The following is an 18,135-nucleotide window of genomic DNA, read 5'->3' on the forward strand; positions in this document are numbered from 1 at the left end:
ATTAAAATTTTGATTGTGAGAATTCATGATATAAACTCTTGCAAAAAATAAATAGTGAATCTCCTTAACAACTGTTGATAAAATTTACTGATAAAATCGAAGTAGTTTATTTTGTCGTGCCTTATACATTCTTAAATATCCATTGATAAAGAAACGACATGCAATCTTTTTATCTTCAATTTCATTAAGATAATAAATGATAAAATAATGAAAAGAATCATTCAATTGCTGATAAGTACGAATGCTAACGATACTAACGCCATCAACGCGGAAAGATATTATTATTAAGCATATGTTAAGTTTTGTTTGTATTCGTACTCGACACTGTTTTGTAGTTTTTTTTTCACTTTTCATAAATAATGGATACACGAGACCGGATTTTATATATGATAACAAATACATAAAATTTGGATTTTTTGAATTACGTAAAACACTCGTTATAAAAGAATTATTTAAAAATATTACGGAGAAGTGCGCGCACGGAATGCATTTATCTATCATTTTATAACCATTGTATTTTGTAGGATGTAAAAAATTAATATAACGTTTTTATAATTATTTTATAATATTTAAATCATGTCTAGCAAATTAGAATCTGTTACTAAAACAAAACGTGAACGACAGAGAAATCGACATTGTAAAAAGAAAATAAATGAAGAAAAATATGAAAATATTGAACCAATTTTGTCAGATTTCTTTAAATTGTCTATACAAAATGAAACAAAGCGTTTAAAAAGGAAAAAAAACTTTATAAAATTTATTCAAGATAACAGTACAAAAAAATTTCCACAAAATGTGACCAAATCATGTATTTCTGTTGCGGATGAACAAAATAGAGCGAGGAAAATGAATAAAAAAAATATAAACATAAAATCAAATGTTTATCCATCTTTACAGAAAGAATCTGAAAAACTTTTTATAGAAAAGGTCTGATTCTTTTTTAAACTATATGATAAGTTAGTTTAAATATTATTATTATTATTATTATTATTATTATTATTATTATTATTATTATTATTATTATTATTTTTATTATTATTATTATTATTATTGTTAGTAGTGTTATTATTATTATCGTTGTTATTGTTACAATGTATTTTCATGTCATTAATGTCTGCTATAAATATGATTTGTATATACAAATATTCAGAAATAAAATATTTACAAATCAAATGATATATTAAAATAATTTGTGTACATTATTGTATAATTTGTATAATTTGTATAATTTATGTACAGGTAAAACCACAACCAAGAAAAAGACATATAACTCCAAGTGAAAAGGAAATTAATGATAAGATAAAACAAGAAAAGGATACATTGATACCTATAAAATGCAATATGTTATCACAAAATGGAAAAGCTTCATCAAGTAATTTGTGTGAACAAAAACAAGAATCTATAAAAAAATTGCAGAAATTTGTAAAACCTATAAAATTAGAAGACAAATTCCAAAAGTTTATACCAATTACTGAAATGAAAAAATTATTAAAATCACAAGACCCAACAAATTTGAAATACGTAGAAGGTTCTTTGCGTATTAACTCCACATTTGGTACACATGCTTACATAAATATGCCTAATGGAGAAAATGATTTATTAATTATTGGTCCATGTGATAGAAACCGTGCTTTTGATGGAGACTTAGTAGTAGCTAGAATAAATGAAGAAGAAAAATGGCACAAAGGTACTAATGAACAAAAACAAAAGACTGGTACAATTGTTTGTATATTAGAAAGAATACACCCAAGGAAAGCGGTTGGAATTTTAAAGCAATCCGATTCAATAGTATTACTACAACCAAGAGATATCAGAATGCCAATGATTAAAATACATTTAAATACACTACCAGAAATTTATAATACTAAGCCATCTTTATTCAAAGAAATTTTATTTCTTGTTAAGATTACTGCTTGGAAAAAGCCATCATATGCTATTGGGTATATTTTTATTTATTTTTTTTATATAGAACTTATAGATATCTTTCTTTCTTTTACATAGCATACAGTTTTTTCTGAATTTTATAACTTATTTATTACTTGAATTTTTGTTTTAATGTATATGATATATATATATATATATATATATACTTTTTAATTAGTATTTTGATATATATTTTATAGTTTATATTTATATATAATAAATATTATTATAATTTTCATAGGAAAATTGAACATATACTTGGCACTGCAGGTGATATGGAAGTAGAACTTAATGCTATATTACTTGAAAATGATATAAACATAGAGCCTTTCAATAAGGAATTATTGAAAGAATTACCATCTGCAGAAAATATTTTGACTTCAATGGACATTAACGAAAGAGAAGATTGGAGGAATGTTTGTATATTCACTATTGATCCTGCGACTGCAGTTGATTTAGATGATGCTGTTTCTTGTACAGTTTTAAAAAATGGAAACTATGAGGTAAATATAATTAATATATAAAAATTGTATTATTTGTAAAATTCAATACAGTATTTTTTTAATTTGTTTAATTTGTATAATTAATAATTATATTACTGATATTGTTATTATGTTATTTAGGTAGGAGTACATATTTCAGATGTAACCCATTATTTAAAATATTCTTCTCCATTGGATATGGAAGTTGCTAAACGTGCTACAACAGTATATTTAGTTAATCAAGTTTATCACATGATGCCACAGGAATTATGTAAATTGTGTTCTCTTTTACCTGGTCAAAACAAATTAACCTTTTCTGTTATTTGGGAAATAACACCTGATGCCCAAATCGTAAAACATCATTTTGCAAAAACTATAATTAATTCGTGTTGTCAAATGACATATAAACAAGCTCAAAACATAATTGACAATCCTGAATATCCTAATATTGACGATACATTAGATATAAAGGGAAATTTTACATTATCTCAAATCTGTGAAGTGATTAAAAATTTATATAATTTATCTGAACAAATGAGAATTAGAAGATATGCAAATGGTGCTCTTAAAATAGATCAACCAAAATTACATATTTCATTTAATGAAACATCTGGATTACCTACATCTTATGATATTTTGGAAAATATAGACAGCAACAGGTATACTAATCAAAAGTTTGAGAAATTATTATAAATAGATTGATGTAATAAAAATAATTTCAGGCTTATAGAAGAATTCATGTTATTAGCTAATATAACTGTTGCAACTCACTTATATAAAACAATGCCTGAATATGCTTTGCTGAGAAGCCATAGTTATCCTTCCGAACGTTTTCTGACTTTAACTCGAAATCTTCTTCAAAGGTTTGGAATACACTTAGATATTGCATCTTCTGGAGATTTATATAGTAGTATTAAACGCTATGAATCGTGCATAGAATTGGAATCTGAAGCATATATGTATTTAACAAGATATAGATTGATGGTTATTAATAATCTTTGTTTGAAAGCAATGACAGTAAGATTTAGAAGAATATTATATATATTTTTTCTTTTATGAAATGTAATATTTTTTATTATTTTTTTGATTTATTTCCTTTATTTTATTTTAGCGTGCTAAATATCGTTCATCTAAAGTTACGCAAGTAGATGATTTACGGCATTATGCACTAAATATACCATATTATACTCATTTTACTTCTCCTATTCGAAGATATCCTGATTGTGTTGTTCATCGATTACTTCATTCTACTATATCTTTAAATGTAGAACTAGCTCAAAATTGGAGTTCTGAATTATGTTCTAAGTAAGAGAAGTAAATCAAAACATATATTTTAATTAGTATATAAATATAAAGTATATGAAATGAAGAAAAAAGAGAGAGACAATTTTCTTCTTGTTGTGTATATTGGGATTACAAATTACAGTTTTATATTAATAATTTTTTACAGAATAGCAAAAAACTGTAATTGGCGCAAATATTACGCAAAACGTGCCGAGGAACAAGTTAGAGAATTATATTTTACATGTTTAATAAATATAATAGGATCAATGACTGTTATTGGTATTGTATTGGATGTCAAACAATATTATATAGAAGCTATTCTATGCGATACTGGAATTAAAGTAAAAGTGGAATTAAAGGAAATAAAAAATAGAACAATAATTGAATATAAAATTGAACATTCAGTTCCAATATTAACTATAACTTGGAAAGAATCTTATATTACTCAGGTATGTAGTTACTGAAAATAGTTAATAATTCCTTCTATTTCGAATAAATATGGAGATTTTATAGTGGATAATTATTTTAAAATGTATATTATTGTTTAATATTATGTTTTAGGTAATAACTACTTTTTCAATAGTACATTTAAAAATCAATAAACATCCTAATTATTATCGATTAAATACTATACTTTTAGAACCAATCAAAAATCTTAACTGTTAAATGGGTATAATATATTTAATTTTTATATGTATAATGTATTTGTAAATAAGCAGATGTTTTTATACAAGAAACTTTGAACTATACATTTAAAATATCATTTTATGTTATTAACAAGAAAAAAATCGATTCACTTTTAAAATGTTATAAAAAAACCTATAATTATTTAAATTTGATAGAAGACAAAAAATATTAAAGTATTTTTTTATTATATTCTGAAATTCTTCAAATAATTTGATTTAAGATCTTTTATTATATTTTGCACATAAAAGATTCTTTTCTTGTAGTATAGAAAAATTTTATTATATACTGACGATTTATGTATAAAAATATACAAATAAATTTTATAATGAATATTTATGATCTGTTAAATAAAATAGAAATGGATTCTGTACACTAAAATAAGAAAAAAGTTCATATAAACATTGTTTTCGAGTTACATAATAACGATGTCCTAAAAACTAATCTAAAAGAGAAAATTTAATTTGCTTTGTGAATTTGAATTGTTACAGTTTCATTATTAAAAATTATTTTATTGCATAAACAAAGTTATTTATTATGTACTTTAATGTTTAATCAGAATTAGATTAAAAAGATTTTGAAAATATATTAAACTATGCAGCCATTCGCCCGGTAATACTTGCATCAAATCGGATTTCGATACATAGCAAGTAATATCAACCCAGGTCTCACCACGTGGAGGTTGCTGCATCTGGAGACCCAAGATACTATTGAAATAGACATTAAAATATTTACGATCTAAAGATTATTTTACTTCTATATTATTATTCTTTTAAAATCAAATAAAATCCCAATTACGTTCAATGTCTTTTGGAAGAAAACCTAAAAAATCGATACTACCACGGATCCATTTATCTTGATCGAAAAGTGGTAAAGAACCATTCCATATTTCATCTAATCAAAAAGATTTTGTTATTCTATATAAAAATTTAAACCAATGTGCATACAATATGGTTGACTTTAACTTAATACTATCGCATTAACTATTTCTTATATACATTTCATTATCGTTTTCGTAACCCACATATATGACAAATAAATTTATCTATCAACATTATAATATGAAATAACATACTTCGCGCATTTCAAATTGTTTAAATAATTTTAAAATAATTGCAAATATGATTTATTTAAACTTACTCATCAGAAAAGTGACTACTTCGATGTTTACTCTTCGGAATTCAAAACAAAACTGTTTCCATAAAAGTCAAAATCAGCGAAAAGTTTGTATTTGTTTATTTAAATAAGTAACAACCGCAGATTTAAATTTTAACACTATTTAAATATTAATTTAATCCTATTTTATATTTAACATGTGTTTCGAGCGAAGAAATATTGAAATAAATATACTATTGTTTAAACATTAGTTTATTTTATTATTTTGAGATATTGAAATTTTATATTAAGATTCTTTTAGGTTATTTGTTATTAAATAAATTTTTACATACTTTTGTTTAAATATTAGCTTATTATACTTCGCGTATTTATAGATTGTTTAAATAATTAAAAAATTAGCGAAATTATAAATTGTCTAAGCTTGCCTACATAGAAGGAGAGAATATCGATGTTTACTCATTGGAATGCAAAAGAAAACAATTTCGGCAACGTGCAGTCAACGATTTCAAGTTCAATACTTACGTCTATAGAAATATTAAATTAGAAATATTTTTAATACGTATTAGAAGCTATGTAATGTTTATGCGAGTATATTATTATTTAAATAGAAAATTTCGACTTTTATTCGTTAGAATGCAAAAGAAAAACTATTTCAATAATTGTCAAAATCAGTCGAGAGTTAGTTTTTCTTGATAGTAAATATAGGCAACAATCCCGTATTTGAAATATTAAATTTAAATTATTTGATATTTAACCCGTATTACGAGCTATGCAGTGTTTGAAAAAATATACTGACTTGATTACTATAAATTATTTTTATATAACTAATTGTTTCTCATCTGTTCAAAACCTTTTTTTTCGTTATTGTTTAATGAAAACGCATATTAAAATTCGTACCGATTAACACTTAAGATTAAAATTATTTTATTTTAATGTTGTGACGTTTAAATAAAAAAAGAAAATGAATTGCTTTAAAAAATTTAGACTTGATTATTGTAATATTATAATGTTTATGTTTATTTTGATTATTATAATATTAATGTATTATTATAAAATTATTACTATTATTAAAGTACACTACAGTACAATGGAAATTTTAAATGAATGTTAAATATTCGAAAGAATTGTTTACGAAATGAGAGAGCTGGAATTTTTACTGTTTGAGATTTAACTAGTACATTGATTATTTTGTTATCGTCAAAATCGCTCAAACTTTTTCTTCTTCGTTATATTGTTTACATCACTGACTGGTAATGACAATGAGAGTAAAATTTGTATATTATTGAAAAGTATTAATTATTCAAGTATGGAAAGACAGAACAGATATGTTTACTGTTAGAAATACGAAAGATAACCAAGTCGAAAATTATTAAAATCATTGATGTACTTGTTTTGTTAATAGGGATTGCCAACGACGACTTAAATTTGAAAATTTTTATTTAAAATGGATCAAAGATGATAAACAGCCTTAATATCATTTACATTGAAATCCTGATGATTATTAAATTTAATAAAGAAATGTCCCATAATAATAATAATTATTTTTAATATTTATAAGAAAAATACGAGAAGATAAATTTTTAATAATAATATTTTATTTTATTGGTTTACATGTTTTGTGAAAATATTTGACTCTTTTAATTTAATTTTCTTACACAACACAGGAAAAAATATCGACGAATAGTTAAATTTAAATAGGTTAAATTTGTCCATCTAATTTGATTATATTGAACTTTCAAATTCATTATTATAATTTAGAAAGATTTATGATAAATCATTTTATACCATGTCAGTCATGAAAAATGTCATATTACATTTTATTTTCAATTATCCACTTATTTCAGATTAATATGAAAGATTAAAAATAAAGTCAGAATAGAATTTTTCATAATCATATAATGATGAACAGTAATTAGTATAATTTGTTTCATGATACAAAGTTTAGAAATATATGCATCCAACTCAAAAGCGATACATTTAAATAACAATTTTTTTGATTTATTGAGTATCGCTTACATCAATAAATTATAATATTAGGAATTAAAGCATAGTTTACTTAACTTATCATCATATTCGTCATAATTAAACATGTTAAAGAATGTACATGAAGCTAATCCTAAGACTCCTTTCACCCTAAGTACAATAATATTTACTGATGGCGTTAGCTTGATCTTTGTGATTGCGGAGGCTGCGGTTTATTACGGTGTTCATAATTTACAAGTCTCTGACCCACAAGATACTTGTCATTTTTAATATGTTCATATAATTTCTTAAATTGACGTATCTGAAAGCAAATGACTATACAAACCAAACTTACTAGGAGTAAGAAAGGGTACAAACGTCTAGCAATAAGTATCTGTGTTTGAAGATTGGTAACGAGTAGTGGCACTATTCCATAGGCCACAGCATAAGGAACAGCAAGGGCAAGACCAAAACAACATATAACTGGTGCTGCTAATTCTGTAATTATAAATTTTAAATCCATTTCTCTTATTCCTTCATTATATGCTCTTTCAATTGCTAAACGTATTCTCCAATCAGGGCCCATCATAGTCAGAGCAGTTGCTATTTTTGTATACAGAACTCCTAATGCCCAGTCTTGCCATATGAAAGGAACAGGATTTTGTTCTAAAGGCACCCGCAATGGAACAACAACAACCAATTCAAGAAGAAGACCAAATAATAATGGAATAACACCAACAAGCAAAACAGACGCAACTAAGGCTTTCATTCCTAAAATAACCCAGTGCTTCACTCTATCAAGAATGGCCCTACGACCACGTGGCAGCCATGAAAAAGCTAATGCTAAACCTCGTACTGCAACCCAACATATGTATGTTCCACAGGCAACTGTATATAATTCGTGTACTCTTCCAAATAAAGCAGTCATACTTTCATTTCTATCTGGAAGACAATAAATAATTTATTAACAAAAATTACATATAAAGTTTTTTTAAAAAGTATTAAATCTTTAGTCAGCCTGTTCAAAAAGTATTGGACCTTTGGTCAGAAAAAATACATTCATCCAATTAAAGATTTCAAATCCTAATTCCGTTCTAAAGTAGTCTTTTTGGGATTACACTCCTCCTAGCAGTTTTGCCATTGTTGAAAGTATTTCTAAAAGACTTCTTGTTAAATGAAGTATCAACTAGGTCATCGCATTCCGCATGTCTTCTCTTGACTCAAGTCAAATCCCTTTTTGCAGTCTCGGCGATAATGAATGTTTCCATGGTGACAACTGCATCTTGGTTTCCGGATTTTATTACTCACCATTAGTGATCATGGTGCTTAGGAAATGCGAGATTGTTATTTGCGCAGTCTAACATGTCCTGCAAGACTTGCGGATAGAATTGCTTTTGCTCTATCGTTAGCAGTTTCGGCACGAATTTTACAGACATTCTGCTTGTTCAAATTTCTCTCCCAATGTGGAATGTACCGATCCAATGTTTATTCCTACCTTATTCGCAAGTTCTTCTAACAAGACATTCCTACATAACCAAAGTTTACACTTGGTCAATAATCTTGTCATTTTGGCTTGTTAAAGGTCTATTGGAATATAATTCGCTGTCTGACGTGTAATTATTTTTAAAGTGGTTATACTACTCCTTAAAGTAGTGATACACTGCTCATTGCTTTATTTTACAACAAATGAAAATCCGGAGAGAGTTCATTACATTTACTTAGTCACTCACAAGCTGACTACCAGTGATTGATATTTTCTGCGAGCGGTAAACATTTCACGTATGCAAATGAAAATCTCTACATTTCCCTATCGGAGTATTCTCATACTTCATTTATACGAGAAAAATTAAGATCCAATACTTTTTGAACAGACCTTATATATATATTTAATACTTTTTATGTATTAAATAATGATCAGTTGTAATTATAAATATTAATTTACCAGAACCAATTAATGCAGGTGGTAATACAGGTGGTGATGGTGCAGGTGCTCCAACCATCCATAATGCCATTACTCTTCGTCCTAACCAAGCTGGAAGAGTCATAGCAATTAAACCAGCTATAACGAGTGAAATGCAAACAAAAAATAGAAGACCAATCAAGCGAGCAGGAAACCATAGTGGTCTAGTATATGGTTGGAAACCCGTTGGATTTTCTCTTTGCATTAGTGCCTGATGAGCTGCTCCCAAATCTGGATGTTGTGGTTCCTCGTGAGCAGCTTGACCTGGTTCCTCCACTTGATCACTTAATAGATAGGATTGAAGATCTAGCATCCATGCAACAACTCGACACCATCCTCTTATAAGAGCTTTTAACCATGTGCGTGTATGAGACTGTTCCAAGAGTGCAGGAAGAATGACTTGTAGTAAAAGTAATTCTAAGGATAGCTCATTCACCTAGTTTTAAATATCGAATATTTTATTTAAATAATACTGATTTAAATAGATTAATGTAAATGATATATTTTTTATAAGATTAAGTTTACCTGAGCTTCACTTTGAACAATGACTGTATATGGCAAAAATCCTGGCCAAGCCCATCTCAATAACTTTATTGGTAACCACAGCATTAATAAAATAGCTGTACCAAAGATTATTGCAGATGCAACAAGTCTTCGTACATGTCTCAATATTGGAAGATGTATCATCTCTTGTATTGGAGAAAAGTCAGGATCATTTAAATTTCTCAAAAACCAAAGTACTCCAGGTCGTAAAACTTCTCGTAAAAGGAGTATAAATGATGCAAAATAATATATGTAAATCATTCCTAATAACCAGTGAAGAAACATAGAAGTGCCAGGAGCAAGGCTAAATGAAATTTCTCTATCTCGTAGTGTTGCGTCAAACATTGCTAATGAACATATGTCCAACCACCAGCCACAAACTAATGGAAGCACGCCGATTTCAACTACCGAAAGTAGAGAAACTTTTACTATAACATAACAGAGTCCTAGAATTCTTTGAGATCGTTGAAAACCTAATAAGGCTGCAAGGGTGTGAAAAACGACTAAACACACTCCAATGACACAATAACCACACAATGTAGTTACTAATCCTTCAAAATGAGAAGCTGCAGCATGTTCTTGTAATCCTAATCCTGCTATAGCAAAATGTCCAATATGATAAGGACAGAAAGCAAATACCTAAAATTACACTGAATTTTAATTTAAGAAAGTAACAAAATTATAATAATCATAAATATGCTTAAATTTCACATTGAACAAATATTTTGCAAATAATAGAGTATCGAAAGAACTCACCATAATAAATAATGTATTTAAAGATACAACCCAGAAGACATGTTCTAAAAATACAAGTGAACCATCCAATCCTAATAAACGTTCCCAAGTTAATTCTTCTGCTGGTCTATCCCAGTCCATAGGATTCCAATTGGCTTCTTCTGCTTCTCCTTCGCCTTGAACTTGTACTTGACCTCTCCAACCATCACCAACTGCAGGATTTTGATGTTCAGCATCCACATTTAATTCTTCTCTATTAGGAATTTGTGGTTCTACATTTCTTCCTAAACCTTCTATTTCTTCCATTCTCGGATCATTTATTAGGTTATTATCCCCTAATTCATGATATAAAAGATGTCCCATATTTGCTTCTAAATTTACTAAACCTAAAAGGAACGATTTCTTCAAAAATTTTTTCTCAATTTTATTTATTCATATGTAAATTCTAAAATAATTAAATTACCTTCATGATTGGGTTCGCCCTCCTGAGGTACAAGTGGATCATCAACAAAAGGTGGTACATTATTATTATCTTGAACTTCTTGTTGTTGGTTTACCTGTTGTTCTTGAATTTGTTGAACTGCTGCTGCAGCTACTACTTGAGGTGGATTATCAATTGGAGGTAATTGAATATTATCCCTTTCTAACCAATCTGGACCACCAGCATGTAAGATTTGTTCTCGTAACCATACCAAACCAATGAATGCAAATAATGTACAAGTTACTACAAAGCAACCATGAAACACATCTGATGATATATTTTCTGCAGATAGCATATCCATTGGTAATGACATTATCTAAAATTAAAACATAGGATTTAATTATAAAATGATGACATTATTGTTTTTCTTTTATAAAAATTATTACAAGAAATATTTCTTACTCTAACTAAATCAAGAGGTCCACTGAAGAGAGCCCTATATGTCCGGCAAGCTGTTAATGGAACAACTCCAAGCCATGCTATAGCTACTAAGGTATAATGTAGCCAATATTTTACAGCAGTGACAATACTTGAAAACAAACCACCAATAACATCTCTTAATGGTAAACGTCGTGGCATGTCTGGACTATATATAGGTGTAAATGAAAAACGATATCCACAAAGTTCACAATATTCTTTTCGAGAATATCGCATCCACTGTACTAGACATTCTTGATGAATCCATTTAATACTACCAGTGCAAATACATGGATGAAAAAGAGGTCTATCTGCAAAACCTTCTGACCGACAAACTCGACAGATATCTGTACCTAACATGTCCTCCGTCATGTTTGGTTTAGAAACTTAGATATTGTATAAATAATCTGGTATATGTTGTATAATTATACTGCAAAAAAGCAAGTATTAATCTAAACAATTTGTGTATATATATGTATAAAATATATATATATATATATATATATATGCATATACAAATTAATAATAATAGAGAAAGAAATATAATTGTTTTTAGAATCAAAAAAATAAAAAATTTTATTTGTAATTAATATAATGGTTTCGATATATCATGTTATAATACCAACGATTTTATGATAAACGAAATATTTAATGTACACGTCAAGATCTAAATATTCGTTAAAAAAAAAAAAAGATAAAATTTATTGCAGAATTATTTACTACACGCCTATCAAATAATATTAGCTTGTCGTAAATATATCATGTATCGTAACATTATTTATATTATATCGTCAATTACTTACGTATATGTAGATAAAAATACTAAAAATCCAAAAATATTATGCAAAATATTGAAAAAAATGTCTATACTGCTAGATGTAGTTTTCTTTTCTTGTAAGCATAACTACAATCTTGATAACATCAAAGTCACTATACCACTGAAAACTTTCTCTACATTTATATACAAATTTTTATAATTTCCTTGAAAAAAAATCAAATATAAAATAAGGTTGTATATTTTCTTTATATGTGTATGTATCACAATATAAAATTATACGATATTATACGTATGATATGATTTACAAGAAAAGTTGAAAAATACATTTGCGCTGTCAATGCACCGAACAATTCAATTGAGCACTAGATTTAATAATTACTACGAATCAATCAACAAGAATGCATATATGTACTAGATACGTCCAACATATTCAGATTCTTCTCGAAGTTACTGTCGCTAGTGTTCCTTCAAAGTGATTTGTAATATTATGGTTGATTGCGATTATTTCAATTATTATATTATCAAAATGTTAAATTGGAACTAACAATATAATCGTTGGCTGACAAAATAAAGAAAATTAATATCTAGAAAAATAATTTTTATATATACTCTTTAATAATAAAGTATAATTAATTAAAAAGAGATAATAGTATTTTAATTGTAGAAGTTAAAGCAAAAAGTTAAAATAAAAGTATTAACATCATATAACTATAATTATTTTTGGCATTTAAGGAGATAAAGAAAGCTTTCCGGTTTAAAATTTAATGAAATTCATAATTATTTATAGTATGTCGTTTCAATATATAACAACTTGTTTAAATGAACTTATAAATAAATTAATCGAATCTCAAACACATAATTATATTATAAATTTTATGATATAAACGAAAATTGAAATGATTTATAAGTAAACATTTCAAAAAATATTATAAAAAAATATTTTACCAAATAATCAAGTATATTTTATGTTGCAAGTAGTAAATTGTCTAATACTTTGATTTATTTAAATAAATAATTTATTGAAAGAATACATTATATTGCAAAAGATGGATCTTCCACGCATTTTGATCATAAGCACGGTATGTGGTAAAGCTACTGATATTGCTAACAGTAAGTAATATATATATATATATATCTATATATATATTATTAGTCTTTTAACTTTTATTTATATTGGATAAATTGATTTTTAATATTAATTTAATATAGAAATAGGAGGGAAAAATATATCCAATGAAGATGATATCGAATACTATCTTTGGGATATCGACAATAAGTATTACACATCGCAGATATTATTATGCGCGACAGAAAATCCATGTATCAACATACCAACAGAAGGAATTGAAGCATTACTTGTACATCATGATCCATTAGCTGTAAGATATTAAGTTTTCATGGAGCCTTATAGGATCAATAAAATTATCAAAATGACCTGATTTTCTTAGGATAATGCAGAACGAAATTTAGATCAATGGTCATCCTTAATCTCTTCCCTTTCTAAAGCTGATGTATTATTATTAACGTGTAATGTAATATCTAATATGGATATTAAAGACAAAGGTAAAAGCATATAAAATTACTTTTAAGTTTATGGATATATTCTAATCTTTGTCTTTGTAATGCATTACAGTAATTGCATGGTGTATAAACAAAAAATTTGAATTGGTTGAACTACAACAAAATTCCATAGAAAAATTAGAATGTGATTTAGAACATAATACATATGGAATTGAAAGAATAATTGAAGCTTTACAGGCACATACATGGCCAAATATTGTTTTAAAAGGTACAATAATTATATATATATATATATATATATATATATATATATATATATATATATCGTATTCCTTTGACATTAAAATTAATTGTAATTTAATAATGTAATTAAATACGTACTTTTTATAGGAAAACCTTCTAATATTGAAGAAACAGAACCAGATATAAATCAAGTAGAAAAAAAATTAGAAAATATTCAATTGACACGGAATCCATCTGAACACCTTGATATGGAAAGTGTTCTTGGTAATATCTATATGTTATTAATCTCTACAATTATAGTATAATTAAACTAGAATATTTATTTAATACTTTACAGATGGTCTTATGGGTGGTGAAGATGCAGATTTTGGTGAATTATTTAGTCAATTAATGGCCATGAAGGAACATGCAGCTTCTTTGCCTACAAATGAAAGACGTATAGCAGCAGAACAATTAGTTACTGCTTTTTGGAAAGCAATGGGTGGAGATCCATCAGAAATAGACGACTGAATTATTTATTATAGTTTAAATTATATAAATTAACACGTTCCGTGCCAAGCCATTTTTGCCTGACTTGTCGTTCAGGCCATTTGATATTTTAACTAAAGAAAAAAATGACTGCGTGTACCACTGGTGGTACACGTGGCCTGAAGATCAAGTTTAACGTGTACCACCGGTGGTACACATGGCACGGAACGTATTAAGTAATAATCAATATATGAGATCAATATATGCATTTTAAAGTTTCTTAATAAAAGAAAATCCAAAAAAATAATTGATGTAATATGATAAAGAACACATTTCGTAATATACAATTTTCTATTTACTAAGTCACTTATTGATGGTTTTAATTTGTTTATTTTATATTAAAAATATAATCAGAGAAGCAACGTTTTTCTTATAATGCAAAAAATTTGTTAATAGCATCTTTGAAATTTGATTTAAATACTGATACTTTTATAATGCTGTATTATGTAACTAATCATAACAAATAAAATATATTTGGTAAACATACATAATAATATATAAATAGATATGTAAAATATTTTAATAGATATATAAAAACCTAACACTCAATAGATAATATAACATATTTTTTGCAATTTAAATTAAATAAAAACATTCTTGCTGTTTTTTAAAGTTACATTGTTAATATTATTATAAAACATTAATACAAAATAGATTGTATATTAATAAAATTATAATTAAAACATATTATCAAACAATGTATCCACACATTTTCAACAGAATTATTCTGATTGTTTACAAAGTGCACTTTTCAAAAGATATAAACCTTTCAATTTATTTGAAATAAAATCCAATTCACAATGTATGTTTGCTATTTTTGTAGCAAGGTACACTGATTCTTGAAAACGTTTCTGAGCGGCTCTTAAATTTTGTGGAACTAACACACCAAACCATTTTATAGGATTTTGAATATTTTCTCCAAATTCATTTTCTTCCCTTAGACTAATATCAAAAGAAGATATTGTATCCTCAGATTCTTTTATAAACTTAGATTCCAATTTAAATAAAGATGATATATTCTCTGTATGAACAGGAATTTGTAGAATACTAACATTCTCTTTACCACAGATATATCTTGCTTTAGCTAATTCTATATGTCCTGAACGAAATAGCAATTCCATTTGAACATTTGTAGAAACCTTTTCTTCAATTAGTTCCAAATTACGTAAAAAAAGCTTATCAATATCATTACATATGTCGTCTATATTTTTCTGCATATTGTTGAATATATATATCAATTATTCTTTTGAATATATATATTTATTCTTTCTCTTAACATTTATAATCTTTAAATACGTTTTATGTATGTATGATTAACACAGTATTTTCAATAATGTTAATTAAAAGGAAAATGTAGAACACATTAAGATTTTTGATAAACAGATAAGTTTTACCTGAAATATAAGATATAATATAAATATTGTATAATTGTTAATAAAACATAATTGTAGATACAAAACAAAAGTATTATTGCTTTTTCCAATGAAATAATAACACAAATTTTGAAAAAAAAATATAGTTATATATATATATATATATATATATATATATATATATATATATATATATATAACTATATATATATATCTATATATAAATAAATATTTGAATACATACCAAGAAATGTGACAATAAAATGTGTGACAAACTAATATTTTAGCAAATAATACTTTATAAACAATTTTGTCACGTGCAACGATAGGAGAGTTTTAATGTCACTCATGTTATTATACATTCACACATTCATAACCAATCAGTTCTTAATATTTTCAGGGCGCCACAAATGCTTGTATGTCTAAAAGTTTCATGAAAATTATAATGTAAAACGTTATAAAGTTTGAATAATAACAAAAATAATTTTTATGAAATATAAATATTATTATAGAATTTTCAATTCAACAGCGATTTCCTTTCTTATAGGCTTTATTCAGTGCCCGCTATAGTACTATATATTATACTAGACAACGGCGTGTTGTGTAGGGAAAGTAGTGGGAAGTATAAATTGACAATTTAATTTGTATTTTTATGATGGCTGTTAAAGAAAAATCTGGAGAATCTACTGATGATATAGAATGGAATGTAGAAAATGAAATTAATCTTTTCTTTGCTATGAATGGTCATAAGCCAGTTGGTAAGTACAAATAAAGTAAAAGTGAATTCAGGTTATATTTTGTTTATAAAGTGTTTTATTATTGTTATCCTGTGATTTTTACTTACCTATGAATTTTTTTTACCAAATTTTTGTTTGGTTATCTATTTTATTATGTTTTTCTTTAGGTATTAATAAATACTTTCATATGGTGTGTATATGGGAAAAGTTTCGTGGTGCAATTCATAAAGACGTGTCATTGAAAGCAATTTGGGATCATTTAGAATCAATGTATGATCTTATGGCTTTGGTAAGTTATGATACATAAATAAACAATTAAAAAAAAAATATATAATTATATAAATATTAGATCAAAACACTTAAATTTAACTTAAAGATATATATTTTTCTACAAATTTCCTTTGATATAAATAGGATGACATGGAAGATTTGCCGTTTCCAAGTCATGAAATGGATTTTTCTCTCCCTGAATCAGAATATTTAGGGTCATTGAAATTAAGAAAAAAAGAAGAACCAGAAAGCAAATTAAAAGAACAAAGAGATAAATATAAAGAAATAAAAAAGGAAAAAGATATAAGGGAGTCATTTAAAAAAGAAACTATGTTACGTGATATCAAAGGTAACAAAGATCTTGAAAAAAAGAAGGAAGATATAAAAAAATATGTTAAGGAAATAGATTTAAAAAAAGATAAGCTAAGAGATATGAAAGATTCAAGGAAAGAACATAAACTTTCTAAAGGCAGATCTAAAGGGAAAGATGAATTAGAAGAGATTGGTATGTTTTAACTTTTCAAATATTTTGAATTTTTTAATTTTTTGTTCAATTTTGTAAATTGTATCATATATGCATTAATATTTTTTATTTTAAGCATCAAATGGAAAAAAAGAACGTAAGGATTCTGACTCTAGCCGTGAGAGTTTGAAAAGAGGTCCAAAAAGACCAACTAGACAAAGTGTGGATAGTTCGTCTAAAGCTTCCCCCAGTCCACGTGATACACCACCGTTGAAACGTCGAAGAATATAACAATATATATTTTTATAAGATCAGTTAAGTATAAGATAAAAATGGCTCTATTTCTTCTTATTTTTAAGTTTAAGATACGTTTTAATCGTAATTGTATTTAAATAATTTTTTATAAATTTTGTCTAAATTGTCATTTAATTTTTCTAGAAATTAAGATTTTTTATATTTAAGTTAGTTTGTAAAAATAGACTATCTTCATTTTTCTTTATAACAAATGTATTTATACTTATAAGAAAGTTTTGATATGTGTACTGTAAATATATTAATACCTTGTTAGTAAAGTAGTTGTTTATTTCTACTACCATATATATGAATCTGTTTTCTAAAAAAAATTTCTTTTTTTT

General features: G+C 26.2%; 5 protein-coding genes across 10 annotated transcripts; 3 read left to right on the plus strand and 2 right to left on the minus strand.

The window, feature by feature from the left end:
• Window positions 1-118: 118 nt before the first annotated feature.
• Window positions 119-4,529, plus strand: LOC124948988 (DIS3-like exonuclease 2). 4 transcript variants are annotated; one of them, XM_047493439.1, is made up of 8 exons: window positions 120-927; window positions 1,240-1,940; window positions 2,165-2,426; window positions 2,547-3,064; window positions 3,128-3,422; window positions 3,517-3,710; window positions 3,856-4,138; window positions 4,251-4,528. In XM_047493439.1, exons 1-8 carry the CDS (start codon window positions 577-579, stop codon window positions 4,353-4,355), a joined length of 2,709 nt encoding a protein of 902 aa, XP_047349395.1. In that variant the 5' UTR covers window positions 120-576; the 3' UTR covers window positions 4,356-4,528. The 4 variants fall into 4 exon arrangements, with proteins under 4 accessions (XP_047349396.1, XP_047349395.1, XP_047349398.1 ...); XM_047493441.1 differs by having other exon boundaries at window positions 816-956; window positions 4,251-4,529; XM_047493440.1 differs by lacking the exon at window positions 3,517-3,710 and having other exon boundaries at window positions 119-927; window positions 3,128-3,268; window positions 4,251-4,529.
• A 2,533-nt stretch (window positions 4,530-7,062) lies between these two features.
• On the minus strand, window positions 7,063-12,741 carry LOC124948373 (E3 ubiquitin-protein ligase MARCHF6). Of its 2 annotated transcripts, XM_047491891.1 has the most exons (8): window positions 12,391-12,741; window positions 11,573-12,017; window positions 11,247-11,486; window positions 11,153-11,174; window positions 10,711-11,075; window positions 9,937-10,593; window positions 9,394-9,847; window positions 7,063-8,393 (listed from the first exon to the last, which is right to left on the minus strand). In XM_047491891.1, exons 2-8 carry the CDS (start codon window positions 11,957-11,959, stop codon window positions 7,651-7,653), a joined length of 2,868 nt encoding a protein of 955 aa, XP_047347847.1. In that variant the 5' UTR covers window positions 11,960-12,017; window positions 12,391-12,741; the 3' UTR covers window positions 7,063-7,650. The 2 variants fall into 2 exon arrangements, with proteins under 2 accessions (XP_047347847.1, XP_047347846.1); XM_047491890.1 differs by having other exon boundaries at window positions 11,153-11,486; window positions 12,391-12,739.
• Window positions 12,624-15,507, plus strand: LOC124948375 (alpha- and gamma-adaptin-binding protein p34-like). Of its 2 annotated transcripts, none has more exons than XM_047491896.1 (6): window positions 12,624-13,475; window positions 13,575-13,744; window positions 13,814-13,928; window positions 13,999-14,154; window positions 14,277-14,380; window positions 14,467-15,507. In XM_047491896.1, exons 1-6 carry the CDS (start codon window positions 13,412-13,414, stop codon window positions 14,518-14,520), a joined length of 663 nt encoding a protein of 220 aa, XP_047347852.1. In that variant the 5' UTR covers window positions 12,624-13,411; the 3' UTR covers window positions 14,521-15,507. The 2 variants fall into 2 exon arrangements, with proteins under 2 accessions (XP_047347852.1, XP_047347851.1); XM_047491895.1 differs by having other exon boundaries at window positions 12,642-13,475; window positions 14,277-14,393.
• LOC124948377 (coiled-coil domain-containing protein 115-like) lies at window positions 14,231-16,825 on the minus strand. The gene is made up of 2 exons (XM_047491898.1): window positions 16,275-16,825; window positions 14,231-16,051 (listed from the first exon to the last, which is right to left on the minus strand). Exon 2 carries the CDS (start codon window positions 15,872-15,874, stop codon window positions 15,380-15,382), a length of 495 nt encoding a protein of 164 aa, XP_047347854.1. The 5' UTR covers window positions 15,875-16,051; window positions 16,275-16,825; the 3' UTR covers window positions 14,231-15,379.
• Window positions 16,451-18,072, plus strand: LOC124948376 (MRG/MORF4L-binding protein). Its single transcript, XM_047491897.1, has 4 exons — window positions 16,451-16,788; window positions 16,935-17,056; window positions 17,182-17,542; window positions 17,637-18,072. The coding sequence occupies exons 1-4, from the start codon at window positions 16,683-16,685 to the stop codon at window positions 17,789-17,791; spliced, it is 744 nt and encodes a 247-aa protein (XP_047347853.1). The 5' UTR covers window positions 16,451-16,682; the 3' UTR covers window positions 17,792-18,072.
• Window positions 18,073-18,135: the final 63 nt, after the last annotated feature.

Source organism: Vespa velutina, chromosome 4, assembly GCF_912470025.1.
Source record: "Vespa velutina chromosome 4, iVesVel2.1, whole genome shotgun sequence".
Classification (NCBI taxonomy): Eukaryota; Metazoa; Arthropoda; class Insecta; order Hymenoptera; family Vespidae; genus Vespa; species Vespa velutina.

Coding starts and splice junctions, on each gene's coding strand:
- LOC124948988 (XM_047493439.1), top strand. CDS start 577: ATGTCTAGCAAATTAGAATCTGTTACTAAAACAAAACGTGAACGACAG. Junction 3,423..3,516: donor TTTGTTTGAAAGCAATGACA/GTAAGATTTAGA, acceptor ATTTTATTTTAG/CGTGCTAAATATCGTTCATC. Junction 4,139..4,250: donor AAGAATCTTATATTACTCAG/GTATGTAGTTAC, acceptor ATTATGTTTTAG/GTAATAACTACTTTTTCAAT.
- LOC124948377 (XM_047491898.1), bottom strand. CDS start 15,874: ATGCAGAAAAATATAGACGACATATGTAATGATATTGATAAGCTTTTT.
- LOC124948373 (XM_047491890.1), bottom strand. CDS start 11,959: ATGACGGAGGACATGTTAGGTACAGATATCTGTCGAGTTTGTCGGTCA. Junction 11,487..11,572: donor GACCTCTTGATTTAGTTAGA/GTAAGAAATATT, acceptor TTTTAATTTTAG/ATAATGTCATTACCAATGGA. Junction 8,394..9,393: donor ACCTGCATTAATTGGTTCTG/GTAAATTAATAT, acceptor ATTGTCTTCCAG/ATAGAAATGAAAGTATGACT.
- LOC124948376 (XM_047491897.1), top strand. CDS start 16,683: ATGATGGCTGTTAAAGAAAAATCTGGAGAATCTACTGATGATATAGAA. Junction 17,057..17,181: donor TGTATGATCTTATGGCTTTG/GTAAGTTATGAT, acceptor TGATATAAATAG/GATGACATGGAAGATTTGCC. Junction 17,543..17,636: donor AGATGAATTAGAAGAGATTG/GTATGTTTTAAC, acceptor TTTTATTTTAAG/CATCAAATGGAAAAAAAGAA.
- LOC124948375 (XM_047491895.1), top strand. CDS start 13,412: ATGGATCTTCCACGCATTTTGATCATAAGCACGGTATGTGGTAAAGCT. Junction 13,929..13,998: donor TATGGATATTAAAGACAAAG/GTAAAAGCATAT, acceptor AATGCATTACAG/TAATTGCATGGTGTATAAAC. Junction 14,394..14,466: donor TGATATGGAAAGTGTTCTTG/GTAATATCTATA, acceptor AATACTTTACAG/ATGGTCTTATGGGTGGTGAA.